The following is a 14,747-nucleotide window of genomic DNA, read 5'->3' as shown; positions in this document are numbered from 1 at the left end:
TTTAGAAAGACTCCAGAGGAGCACTTGTAACCGCTGGAGAAAGGAACAGTATCAAGGAAAGAAATGGGGTTGTAGAATGGTTAGATTGGCGGGATTAGGAGGAAAGAGCGGAAACCTGGAAATCAAAGCGCGCGGAGCGCGGTGGAACCGCGGAGACGCCTGCGGGTGTGGGGCGCCCCTGCAACCCTCCCGCGCACCACCCCGACCTTGACCCCGGGCCACGCCACCTGCTCTTTGCAGGTTTCGCGCGCCGAGTGCCGCGCGCGGTGATGGGTCCGACAGACGCAAAAGAGGCTCAAGGCGCGGTGGCCGAGGACGCGCAGGAGCCCGCGGTCGCAGCGCACCGGGCTGCCAGGCCGCGCGCTCCCTCTTCCCGGCTCCTCTCTGTGAGCCCTCCCTCTGCTGGCTCTTCCCGCCCACGGTGCCCTCGCCCTCGGTTGTGTTAATTTAGTGAAAGTCTCCATGGCAACAGTAAGCAGCCGGAAGGGAGAGGACTGACATGCCAGTCCCAAAACATTGATCTGGGTAGAATTATACTCCACGTGGTCGGGCGGTGAAGGAGAACGCGAGTGGGAAACATTGGCTTCTCGGGAAAAAGAAGTGGAAGTCGACCGTGTGGCTGTGAATAGCCCTGGTTGGGCACTTTCAAGTTCCCCCGTGTGGCTATCTGTGAAGCCACGTTCTGTTCATTCTTTGTTAAGTATGTTATGTGGTTGGCCAGGGTTCTGCGGCGTTTGACAGTTTTGATCGAACCCTTTCTCCTTCCTGAGATCTTCTCAGCTTCGCTGACATCACCCTCACCTGGTACTTCCATCCATTCTCTTGTCCCCATTATCCTCTGACGTCTCTAATTTAAAAATTGACTTGAGCCATGGTACCGTCCTTGAGTGTCGGTTATTTCATTCACGTTTGTGGTTCCTGTCGCGTATATTCAAACTCCTGATCACTTCGTCTGGGATCTCCCCCCACCCACCCCGCGGCTTCAGAGCCGTATTTACAGCCCCGCACCAGCCATGTCCCTGGTTGTCCTCCCTCAGGCAACTCACAACCATCTTTTCAAAACTAAATTCATGATCTTCTCTCCCCCAGTCCTCTGAGCAGAGGGTCTGCAAACCAGCCAAACAAAGAAAATCCCCAACAATTCTGCATCCGCACATCGTTTCCCTCACTACCCCAAACCAGCTTGTCCCCCCAAATCCCTTTAATTCTACTTTTAAAACATTTCATAAGGTGATTAATTCCTTTCTATTTCCATAGCTATGGCCTTAACTGAAAACCTTGATTCTCTCTCTCTCTCCCTCTCTCTCTCTCTCCCTCTCTCTCTCTCTCTCTCTCCCTCTCTCTCTCTCCCTCTCTCTCTCTCCCCCCTTCTCCCCCCTCAGAAGTATATGCCATGTTTATGAGTCAGAGCCTCAGTTCAGATCCTATTGTTCCATTTACTAGCTAAGCATCTCTCCAAAAAGTTGACCGTGGTCAAGATTACAGTTGTAGAGTGCTTAGTAGAATATTAATACTTAATAGAGTGACAACCGATATTAGTTCATTGCAATTACTGCCAATAAACTCAGACTTGGACTATGTCTTCTTGTGAGATATCCCAGCCTCTCCCACACATTGTTAGCTAGTGTGACCTTTCTCACATGATCATGACCGGGGCGCTTACTTAAAAGCCTGTTCAGACTCTTGGTTGCTTACAATATACTTCTGACCAAATTCACTTTCTAACATCACCTCTTTCCTCTCCTCTGTGGCACCCTAACTTACACCCTCAATGAAGTAATAGACCATTAACATTTTCACTACTGTTTTCTATAAAACTTTCTACTGTAGAACAAAATTTTACCTTTTTTGTATTTATGTCCTCAGCCAGATTAGGAACTCAATGATGACACGAACTATGTCTTAATTCAGGCACAGGTATAGATGTGAACTATATTTGTGTTGTTTTAACATAGGCGGTTCGACATATCTTTTGTCTTTATATTTTTTTAAAATTTCATTGATTTTTAGAGAGAGGGGAAGGAAGGGAGAGAGAATCAAACCTGTGACCCTTTGGTTTACTGTATGACACTCTCACTAAGCCACACCATCCAGGACCTTTGTCTTTAAAAGTAACAAGTGTCACTACACCTTCTCTACTAAAGCAATAAACATAACAGTAAGTTAATCAATAGGGTTTCCCCCTTTTGTTGAAGAGATATCATATGAAATAGTGTGGCCTTGTTCCCACCGTACCCTTTTATTTGTCCTAAGACCTTATTTATAGAGAAATTAAGTGAAAAAATTCAAGAAATTTGTGAGTCATTTCTTTTAAGAAACAGAAAGGGTAGATTTAGTATTCATTCAGGGCATTAATTCTTAAGGAAATTAATTTATTTTTCAGACAACCAGTTAGTCAATAACAGAGATTGTTAATATTATATGACAAGAATTTCCTATTAGGAAATATGTTGATTAGGGTCTTATTTACATACCTGTCATGAAAAAAATGCTACATCTTCACCAGAGGTTGAGCAGACAAATTTGCGTAACCACAGCCTTGTAGAAACATGGCAAATATACAGGTAAACACAATCCCCACCCCTTCCTCGCCTTCAACTTCCAGTCATTTATTCTATCAAAATATTGAGTGCTTACTGCATGGCAAGCACAGTGCTAAGCAACGCTCAGACACCAGCTGGGTGTCCTACAATTCAACTCAGTTATGATATTATCTACCCAGAGAAAGCGTCAGATTCCACAGGTTAAAGGTTCAGTCCTATAAGAGTTGCCCCTGTCTCTTTAGATGCTAATCACAAGGTCACACTGCTACCCATTCTTCTGAGCAAATAGCTACAAATTGAACGTTCCCACAACCTCATCCTTGGGTTGATTAATTTCCTGGAGTGATTCACATAATTCAGGAAACTCATTTCCTCACTAGATTACTCGTTTAATATAAAAGGATGTAATTCAGAAACAGCCAAGTGCAAGAGATGCGTAGGGCAAGGTCCGTGGGGAAGTGGTGCAGAGCTCCCATGCCCTCTAGGTGGGCCATTCTCTCAGCATCTTCATTTGCTAACCAGCACAAAAGGTCTCCAAACCCTGTCTATTTGATTTTTTATGGAGTCTTTATTATGTAGGCATGATTGATTAAATCACTGACGACTGGAGGAAAGTTCTAGCCCTCTAAACACAATGTGGCTCTCTGGGCAAGCAGCCCCAGCCTTAGGTGTAGTCAAAAAGTCACCTCATTAACAAAAGACATCGTTATTGCTCTCTTGGAAATTTCAAGGGTTTTAGGAGCACTTATGTGCCCATAAGAAGAAAGAAGACCAAAATACATTTATTATAAATCACAATATAATATCCCTGGCTGGTTTGGCTCAGTGGATTGAGCGTCGGCCTGCGAGCTAAGTGTCGCTGGTTCGATCTTCCAGTCAGGGCACATCAGAGAAGGAAAACTCTGACTCCAAAAAACCTCCGCTGCCTTGCGGCATACCTCTTCAGGGGAAAGGCTAAGGGAGTAAACCCCGACAGAAAATCCGGAGCCGGAGTCCCTAAGGCGGTTTGACGTTGCAGTCAACACCGGCAACTCCTGCGGCGCACCTGAAGCCAAGCTGTATTGACTCCGTCTTTCCCTTGGACCCTTCAGCTGCGAAGAGAGGGGGGGTCTGCTGCATGGGCAACAGCAGACCCTCCATATCACCCTGCCCAGGCTCTGTAGCTTCAGCTTCACTGGAGAGGACACTCCAGCGTCATCGTAAGATGTCGATTCAACACGGGAGGAGACAGATACCGTGTCACTCCCGAGTCGGACTGCACAGCCATTCTCGGTGGTGCAGATAGACTCTTAAGAAGCTACACCATCGTCTCTCGAGACGGACGGCTGCCGACGAATAATATCCAGATATCTGACATCCCTTCATTCCTTCTTATTAGACTGATGTAAAATAGGTCTACTTATCTCTAGTTTTTCCCTGCTTTAATCCATTTTCAGCAGTCTTCAGATTAATCATCCCTAAAGATCTGCACTGATAATGTTAATTTCCTAATCACAATGTTTTCAATAGCTCTTCAGCCTCCCTAATTTCTTACTTTTGAAGTCTCCCAGCACATTTTCAGTTCATGTCAGACATTTTCAGTTTACTCGGTTTTTCCCCTTAATAGTCTTCTCCCATTTCACCTTTTTCTGAAATTTTTCCCTGGTACCCCTAACAAGAGTTAAATCCTCCTCCTCTGTGCTTCTGTGCCATTTCATGCCTCTAAAGGATGGCTAATTGAATTTTACCTTTAATAGAATTATCTGTGACTTCTTAGTATCTCTACAAGACTATAATCTCCCTGAAAGCAAGGCTTCTGTCCTATTACCTTCACACTACCCAGGGAGCCGGTTGTGATACCTTACATAGTAGGCTCTCAAATTTTTTTTTTAATTCTCACCCAAGGCTATGTTTATTGATGACAGACACACACGCACACACACACACACACACACACAGAGAGAGAGAGAGAGAGAGAGAGAGAGAGACTTCTATGTGAGAGAGAAACATCAATTGTTTGCCTCCAGTACATGCACTGACCAGGGATTGAGCCTGCAACCTAGATATGTGCCCTGACTGGAATCAGACCCACAACTTCTTGGTGTACAGGACAATGCTCCAACTAACTGAGCAACCCAGTCAGGGCTCAAATATTTTCTAATAAATAGTTCAAGGAATATTATAAAACTCAATGACTTTTCCCTTTTCTAGGGGACACTTGGGACTTACCACATTGTAAAGATTTTTAAATGTTTTGGGGAACAGCAAATATAAATTTTAACATGAGTCATGTCACTCTGGAAAAACTCATGCATAACTTACAAAATTACTATAAAAACCCTTCTGGCTCTGTTTTGAACTCCAAGAGTCTTTTTTCAGAGTTTTTTGCAATATGCATGAGAATCTTTCTCAATGCTTTACCTTTAGAGTAGCAAGACCTACCACATTCCAGAGTGCATAAAAGTGTACTGTTTTAAAGTTAGAATGGAACAGTACTTCAAATTTAAAGACCAACATAAAAATTTTCTTCCTTAAATTTTCTAATCTAGGTAAATTAATGGTACTATTTTTTTTGTCTTCATTGTCTCATGTTTCTTGTTCTTATGAGTCTTTTTAAATATCCTCTTTCAAAGAAGATATTTTACTCAGATTTTCTCACAATAGTAACATTTTCATAAGCTGATATGTATTCAAAGTAAGTCATATTTCTAACATTACTTAATGGAATGCCACTGTTGCTATAGATTCCAAAGCTCTATTTTACTGGCATAAGTTATAAGAGAAATAAAATTAAAAATGGATTAGCAACATTTTTTCATCTCTATTTGGTTTCTTAAATGTGATTCCAAAAAGACTCGTTTTTGTTCTGTAACTAAGATTGGCCTTTTCTACAAGGTAAAATTTCCTAAATACGTGTGGTATGGTCTTGTTAACATACTCATCTATACAATATGAAAAGTAGTTATCGCAATAGCTCTTTTAAGATAGTTTTAATCATCCAAATCAATCCAAATTAATATGCTTTGAGTGAAAATGGTATGTTTAATAAAGTATTACTGGCTGCACTTCACAACCTAAGATTAAAATTTTGATTTATCTATATCCATTGATGCAGAGTAACATTCAAATGTCACATTGAGAATTGGGACTAAACAAAAAGGATCTTCATCTCTGCAGTAGGGGGTAGTTGTGAAGTAATTCAGAGTTCTGGTCCATTAAGTTTATGGCTTTCCTGCTAGATTTGTTAACAAGTGTGCCAGGATGGATGGTACTTATTTCTAAATGAGATTATCAGCACAGTTAACATATTTAATGAATTCAGTTCAGTAACTTTTACTGAAAAATTTTGATGAAGAAAGTATCTTAGATGAGGGACAGGGAGGGAGAGACAGCTAAACTCTGACTAACCGCAATATATCCAGAAAAGAGCCATTATCCTTATGCTTTAAAAAATCAGAGAAGAAATTAAAACCCAACCTAAAACCATCCTTAAATATTTTAACTGAATAAATTAGCGGTACTGTTTTGTCTCTCTTTACAGGTGAACAGAAGATGATGGAGCTCTGTGAGCTTGTAGGGTTGGCCAGTGATCCTGGCTGGTCCAAGCCAAACACTCTAACCCTTCTGTAGGCAGAATTCTAGGATATCTAAAATTCCCATCACCTGATACACCCTGTATAATCCCTTCTCCTTGATGGTTGGCGGACCTGTGAAAATGATGAGATAGTCACTTCCATGATTATGTTGTATCACATAAGACTTCATTGTAGCTGAACTAGGGAGGGATTCTCCTGATGACTTTGAGGGAGTAAGCTATCATAGTGTGAGAGGATCAAGTTGTTAGAACTCGAGTATGGCCTCTGGGGGCTGAGGGTGTGCCCCATCCTGCTGCCAGCAAGAAAGCAGGGAACTCAGTTCTACAATTACAAGGAATTTAATTTTGCCAACAGCCTGAATGAGCCTGGGAGAAGAGGACCCCAAGACTCAAATCAGATCACAGTCTCAACCAAAAAAATAATTTCAGCCTAGTGAGATCCTGAGCAGAGAGCCCAACTAACCCCTGTCCCAACTCCTGACTTACAGAAACTGTCAGATCATAAATGTTTTCTTTCAAGCCACTGAATGTATGGTAAGTAGGTTCACAGCAACAGAAAACAAGCCCACAGTCAACCTGATTGATCAGGTGATAAACAAACCTAGCCAATCATTGCACAGGATTTTGTAATTAGAGCTCAGAGTTAGATGTTTTCTCTTCTTTGATGACAGATATAATAAAGGTTGTTTTTTTTAGAACTGCTGTGGCCATATGCAAACGCAGTGGCCAGAGTGACACATGGAGCAACCCAGAATACAGTGGGCGAGAATGAAGTTGACAGCAGGGGAAGCAGAGATTCATGCACATTTCATTCTCTTGCCAGTCTCAATGTTTGCTTATCTCAAATTCTCAAATTCTTTGAAAGGCATCTTTTGGAGCAACGCTCATGCTGCAGCTCCTCCCCCAGATTAGTGCGTCACTTCATTGGGGTTTAAGCTTAAATAGGCTAGTTCCAGAGTTGGTTCTCCCTAAGCATTAATCACATGAAGAACTATAGAATCTCCTTGCCATTAAATAATTAATTTGTTTTATCTGAGCAGCTGCAGCTAGATCAAAGAACTGAATAAATGTAGAGAAAGTATAAGTATGCAGGTACTACTTTTAACATAAGATCTGATATATTTACATCTTATCACTCTTTCTAAAGTTAAGAAATTGTTTTGTAAATGTTGATTTTATTGTACTGTAATTCAATAATTCTCACATGTTTGTTTAAGCATTTATTGTCTTAAGATTATCCTTTGTATAACCTTCTATTTCCTTAGCTTCTATGACCCCTGTTAAGGCTCCAGGCTTTACTCCAGACTCTATGGCTATTCCTTCTCAGCCTCCTTCCCTGACTATTCTTTTACTGTATGATCCCTAAATGTTAGAGGCCTTCAGGATGTGGTCTGGGATCCTGTTTTTCTTTCACTGTACTCTCACCCTAGCTAACTTCATTCATTCTTGTAGCTTTATACTATTTGTATGCTAACAAATCCTAATTTCCAAGAGATTTCTCATCTTGGAACCAGACCAATAGGAATAACCATGTACTAATAACTTCACTCAGTTGTCTAACTGGCCACGTCAACATACCAGGCATAGGATTCTGAATCTTCCTAATCACCCCCAAAATCCTCCCTCATCCACCCAGTTGCTCATCAAACTAGAGACATTTTCAACACACTTTTCCATACCATAGTAGTTAGCAAGTCCTCTTGGCTTTACAACCAAATGCATCCTGTAAACTACAACTTCCTCTGTTTGTCACTATCATTTCTTTTTCTAGGACAGTAGCATCTCACTGATTTCTTTGTTTATTTTTTCATTCCCAGCCCATCTATAAGCATCATCCTGTCCCATATTCCTCATTTTTCAAAATGTACAAACACTATTCCCTCACAAGACCTTAGTACATGCTATTCATTTTGCTTGGAAGTGCCCGATTAGCTTACACTCTCCTTAAGGTTTCTACCTGCACATCACTTACTTCAGAGGTCTCCCTTTATTTTCTACCCAACCCAAGTTAGATTTTTCTTTATCACTTGCTCATAACAACTTCTACTTTGCCTTTATAACAGTTGTATTTAGAATTTACTTATTTACTTATATTAGTATGTACTAACTTAAATATGTGGAATATGTGATACATACATAGTTCAGAAATTAAGATTTATTAAGTTGTACACTAAGAAATCTTCTTTCTATTCCAGCCCCATCTTCCTTAATCCACCACCATTTATTTGTGTCATTTTACTACTTTGTTTATTCTTCCTATGTAAACACAGTAAACACGTTTATATTTTCTTATTTTGGTCCATTTCTTTAAAAACCTTGCATTCTACTTATGCTGGTTAATACTTCAATCTTTTTGATTAAAAATATATTCTAGAGATAATTATACAGAAATATAGAAATTCTTTTTCCATTCTTTTTTATAGTTGCAGATTACATTATATGGATTCATATAATTTATTCTAGTCTTGTTTGTTCCAATCTTATGTATCACAAACAATACTGCAATGAATAACCTTGTACAAGTGCTATTTTATGCTTGTTTCATTGTCTAGAATATTTATCCTAGATAACTTGGTGACACCAAAAAGCACCTCTAAATTTTAATAAATACTGAAAAATTCTCAGGTTCCTACTGTTTTGTGTCATCACCAATGACGTATGAAAGTGCTTGTTTTCCTAGAGCCTTAAAAATATAAAAGTATAATTAAACATCTGGTAGGTAAGAAATGTCATGTCAGTGTAGATTGAATTTGAAACACCTTTATTAAAATTATTATCTTTTTTGTTAAGGGGTCCACCAGTAGTATTTCTTTCTTTCTTTTAATTTTCAGTACAAGTTATTGGCCTTGTTTCTATTAGGTTGTTAATATTTTTAGGAGCTCTCTCTATATAGGAAGATTAACTTTTATCAGTGATACACTGCAAATATTGTGCTTGTTTTATATTTTTCTTTTGATTCTATGACATTTTTGTTGTTGGCAGAATTTGTTTTCAGTTTTCTTATTTATCAATACTTTCACTTGAGCTTCTGGATATTGAGTCACAATTAGAATGGCTCTCTCAACTCTAAGTTTATAATGAATTGCTCCAATTTTCTCTTAGAACTCTACCCTCTTTTTTTCTTTTTCTTTTAAACATTTAAACCTCTTATAAGAGGTCTGGAAAAATTCCAGCCATTGTTAGTATAACAAGAACGGTTTACATGACATTGATGTAGAGAGGGATTGGAATGCCCATGTGAGAACAATGATGACTTCACTTTACTAGTCAGTGGGGGTGGTAGATGCCATTGAGTGAACATGTGTTCTGTGGGGCCATCCCATTCAAAATGACTAAGTAGAGCAATAAATCTGCATCAAATTTTGTGTTAAGCTTGAACATTCCTCTGCGGAAACTATTCAGATGGCTCAGACGGCTGCAGCTATGGGCAATTGGGGATTGGCAGCTTCGTCACAACAACACGCCCACTCATGAACCACATTTGGTGCAGTTTTTTGGTAAAGCATCAAATCACCCAGGTGACTCAGCACCCCCATAGCCCAGATTTAGTGCCTTCAACTTCTAGCTTTTCCTAAAACTAAAATCACCTTTGAAAGGGAATAGATTTCGGATCCGTGATGAGAGCAGCTGATGGCGATTTTGAGAACTGTATGACGCCACAAGCTGCCTACTTTGAAGTGGACTGGGGCATCATTGCCCCATGTACAATGTTTCTTGTATCTTGTATCTTCTTCAATAAATGTCTATTTTTTCATATTAGATAACTGGATATTTTCTGGACAGACCTTAGATTTAAAATTTATCCTGATGTCATTGGATGTATGAATTCAAATTTCTCTGTCCAAGTCACTATCCAATTGTTCCAACATCATTTATGGTATTTTGAGGGCCACCTTTATCATATACTACATTCCAGAAAGTTTGGGTGTTTCTTTCTGGATTTTCCCATGGCTGTTAGTCTATCTAATGCCCACTTTCTTACTATACTGTAAGTTGCGTGCACATGAGCACTGTGCCTTTGTTGTTTTGCCTGTGTTGTCAGAGCTCAGAATGTGCCTGGACATAGCAGATGCTCAATACATTTTTGCTATATTTGAGAATGTTTATGAAATTCAAGGAGAGTGTTTCCCTTTTTCCCACAAGTGGATTTAAAGATGACTTAATGTTTTAAATTTAATAAACATTTTTCAGAGCATGAAAATAAAGAAATGTGTAGTAATGTACAATACCATGTGCCTCATTTGAAGTATATGTTTTTCTTAAGCAAAATGTTAATTTTTTTTAATGTAAAACATTTGATTTAGTCTATATATTAACAGGAATGAAAGAATATTGAAATATTAACATCTAGACGAAACACTTATATGAAGCACAAATAAGATAAAATCAATTTTTATATACAGCAGACACTGGGACTTTGCAGATGTTCATTTCATTCTTTCATCCATTTCTAAGTAATCCTGGAGATACAAAATGTCTAATAAGCTGCAATTTGAGGGGGAAGCATGATTTTGAAATCAAAGGTATCACCTAGCCTAGACCATCAGGCTCCCACATCTGCTTTTCTTTTTCTTTCTTTTTTTTAAAATAATTTATTTATTTTTTTGTTTGTTTGTTTTATTTTTAGAGAGAGGGGAAAGGAGAAAAAGAGGGAGAGAAACATCACTGTGTGGTTGCCTCTCAGTCGCGCCCCCAACTGGGGACCTGACGTGCAACCTAGTTATGTGCCCTGACTGGGAATCGAACCAGCCACACTTGGCTCGCAGGCCAATGCTCAATCCACTGAACCACAGCAGCCAGGGCTCACATCTGCTTTTCAATGCAACTTTACTGTTCTCTTGTTGATGTTTGACTTCATTTTTTCCCCACAACAAAAATACCAAGTAGGTCAGTCTCTCCTTTTAAAGATGAGGAAGTTCAAATAATTATATACTCTAAGTGTCAAAGAATTTGGAGATTAGCAAGTGTCAATAATCTACTGTATGTAAAAAGTGAAGCATTATGTAATGGAATGATTAATACATTCAAATAATTTTAACTTATTCTTCATTGGCAAAGCAGCATGAAAAGCAAAATAGCTTGCAACTTCAACAGTATGCAAATACATCTCAAAAATCAGATGTGCATGAGACAGTAAACAGCTAACTAAATGTTAGGTAGTATCAACATATTTAATAATATTTTAATGGTATAAAAAAAATAAAAGCCCAAGGTACCCCTTCTCTAGGAACTGATGCTACATTTCCTCATTCCTTATTATTGGGATAACTAATATTATATGCCTGTATATACATATGTATGTGTGGCATGGCATGGTTTTGCCTTTTTTGTAAAGGCATTAAATTTAAAATTCTTAACTCTATGCAAAGCTAACTGTTAAGAATGAGAGATTCTGTGGTAGACACCTTACTACACCATTCAAAAGGAAAAAACATAGGACTGAAATATAAAAGATCTAGACTTAACCCAGCTGTTAACATGAATTCAATATATTGTTACACTGAATTAATTTGTACAAGCCACTAGCTACACCTGCAAAATGAGGGGAATTTGCAGTAATATCTCTAATATCCATTCAAGCTTTAAAAAACCTAAAACCTTATAGTTCTATGATCTGTCTCTAAGCATACCACGCTTTATGACTATCCAGATACCAATTTAACTGATTACATTTACCAGACTAAAGAATAGAGATCAAAGAGTATCTTAATTTGGAGTTATGGCAGACTTAGCAAATCAAAAAGTAACTACTGAGTGAAGCTGCAAAAATTTTGCAAAATAACCTAATTAATGAACATATCCCAGTTTTGTAGCATGTTGCAATTATATGTGTAATAGGATTTCAGCTGAACAACTTAAAATAATTCCCTTCCTTAAAATAAAGTAAATAAGTAAATCTATTTTTTCCATGGAAATTTTGTATATTTTTTACTACATGTTAATTGCTACCTCCAAATAGTTTGAAAAATATATTTTCTGTAAACAGTGTAAAACTTCCCAGTGTCTAAATAATAGTGCTAAAAGTTAGCTCCATTTGATTTATGACGTAGCATGGAGTTCTTGGAATCCAAAAGTTTAACTCCATTGGCATGTGCAGTCTATAGGTTCCTGGAGCGTGTAAATGATCTCAGTACCATTTCCTGAACAAAATAGAGGCACAGACAAGTCCCGTACTCCATTTTCACGACAACATTTGCAGAATCTTAGATGGCTCTCAATGTTGATGTTATATATGGTGGCTGATGGGCATTTTCCATCACAAGATGCAACACTTATCTATGAGGAGAAATGAGAAAAAAAGTCTTAAAATTTAAAAATCTGGTTACTTGATTCTACTAAAAATCAAATGAAAGCAAGGCTTTTTGGTCATTTGTACTCTCAAGCTTCTGTATGTTAAAAGATTGCAAAACATGTTAGGTTGAAACTTAGTAACTTGGTTCCATGGAGATGCCGCCAAAGAGAACAAATGCTGATGTAACTCAAAGTATGACATGTGCTCACATAACTAGACAGGTATCTGCAATATGTTAATCATAATCTAATAAGTCTATTGTAACCCATATTATATCATGGCTCAAGTAGACTATGGAATTGAATAGGCCACATTAAAGGAGGTAACGTTAAAACTAGGAATATTTTTTGCTGAGTAAAATTGCATAGTTAAGAATATATGTAGTCAAATGTATTTATATTTAATTTTCATTTCTCTGGATTGTAACTATCATTCAGAACTTTTAATTATGCTAAAAATAATTCACACTTCTTCACAAACAAAGTATTTTAATATTAGAATTTAGGAATCATCTCAGAATTAAATAATATATATGTTAGCATTTTCTAGGCTTACAAACTTATTAGTGCTGTGATGCATATACTTTTGGAAAGACACATGTCCTTTATGTAACAAGTAATATTTTTCCACTTACAGAGCTCTGACTTGCACAATCCTGTTTCCTTATGACTGATTTAATAATCACTTTCTGGCATATCCTTTCTTCTCGTTTACCTGATAAAGCATAGAATATATTTATTCATTATAAGGCCAATGTCAAATTGTTTCTTAATTCAATTAACATATGACTGTATTGAAAACTGATGTGTTAATATTTACAGTAAAATATATTCCTATAGTAAGAGACACTTAAAATTTCACTCATATTTTATGTTCAATATTTATTTTCACCTTCTGAAAATATTTTCTCTTACATTTTCTAGCTTTATACTTCTCTTTATTTTATTGTCAGAATAATTATAACCACAAGTCAAAAATATTCTACATGTACAGTAATGCTAAATCAACTTCTGTGTGGTGTATTGGCAAAGAGATAGATAAAATAATTTTTAGAATTAATCATGGTATGTAGAAGTAAATATACATGTATGTAACTAAGGCATTTGTATATATATACATAAGTCTATTTTGAAATTAAAAATTAGATTTAAAAACACATTGTCCTAATGTATATTAATTAAAAAATCAAGCATGAATATAATTAAATTATTTATCAATCATGTTTAAATGTATGGATGAGTGATGCTAACTTGATTTTATGGCTCTGAAACAATCTCTTAGGATTTCAAATGAAAACACTTTGTATTAATTAATGACATACTAATATACCTCTGGGTGTGTGATGGATTTTCACTTGGTAAAGCACCAAGAATATATATTTAATGCTGTACATAGTGGGTATAATCCTGAATCAGGCTGCAAAAGTCCAGGGTTTTTTTGTTTCTTTGTTTTGTATTGTATTTCTCTGATATTAACTTGCTTTGTCATTTTAGGAAAACCACTAAATCATTCTGCTGGGTTTTCTTGCTTGCAAAAGACCAGGTTTAGAACTCCTGTTTTCAAATTATTTTAGCCACAAAGTTTATATTTAAATAAATGCTATGTGAAATCCCAACATTAAGCTATTCTGGTTCAAGCAAAGATTGCCTGAAGTTAAATGGTCCTCAGGGTAACCTTTGACCTTCAACCTGCTAAATTCAAGGTCACATTTCAGTTATCATTCTATTTGACATCTTGGTAGCATTTGGCCTAGTCCATCACTCTCTCCTCCTTATTACATTTTCTGCACTTGGCTTCTAGAACATCCCCTTTGGTTTTCCTCTCATCTCATTTGTGGCTCCTCCTCTACCTCATGCTTTTTCTTTCTCCTTTCCCTGACCTCCCAGCTGCCTTGTGACCCAACGCTTAGTGTTGGTGATAGAGGTCAGGTGGTTTCGTATCCTTATGGTGCTTTCACTCAGTGGTTACTTCATGTAAGTTTAATAGGTCTAGAAAGAAGACATTTTTAACATCACCTGTAAGATACCTTACCTTGTTCTTTCCATCACATTCACCCCTGTGCTATAGTCATACCTCCTACCTCCTTTGCTTTCAACACTTTTCATTCTTCCTGCTGGCTTCCTGAGGACATCTGGTTTCTCCTCACATGACACCTCGTTACAGAGGCAGTCTTCAGCAACTCGCTCAGATTAGCAACCCAGCTCCCTTCATTCCCCATCCCTTTTATTCTGCACTATTTTTCTTTACATCACTCATCACTACCTGACACAATAATATGCATTTATGTGTTCATTGTTCTTTCCCCTTCTTTATAATATGCATTATGCATGCAGATTCT

The 14,747-nt window shown here is 37.7% G+C and overlaps 1 protein-coding gene across 2 annotated transcripts in view; it reads right to left on the bottom strand.

Moving 5' to 3' along the window:
• Positions 1-12,032: 12,032 nt before the first annotated feature.
• Positions 12,033-14,747, bottom strand: part of OTOGL (otogelin like) — a 124,190-nt gene continuing 121,475 nt past the window's right edge. For both annotated transcript variants that reach the window (XM_090275663.1, XM_090275664.1), the window contains exons 57-58: positions 13,044-13,123; positions 12,033-12,393 (exon numbers count right to left, since the gene is read on the bottom strand). In XM_090275663.1, the coding sequence (XP_090131789.1) occupies positions 12,193-12,393; positions 13,044-13,123 (281 nt within the window). In that variant the 3' untranslated portion in view covers positions 12,033-12,192. The remainder of the gene's footprint in view (positions 12,394-13,043; positions 13,124-14,747) is intronic.

This window comes from Furipterus horrens, unplaced genomic scaffold, assembly GCF_987537825.1.
Source record: "Furipterus horrens unplaced genomic scaffold, mFurHor1.1.pri manual_scaffold_4, whole genome shotgun sequence".
Taxonomy (NCBI): Eukaryota; Metazoa; Chordata; class Mammalia; order Chiroptera; family Furipteridae; genus Furipterus; species Furipterus horrens.
This window is presented reverse-complemented; position numbering and strand designations above follow the sequence as displayed.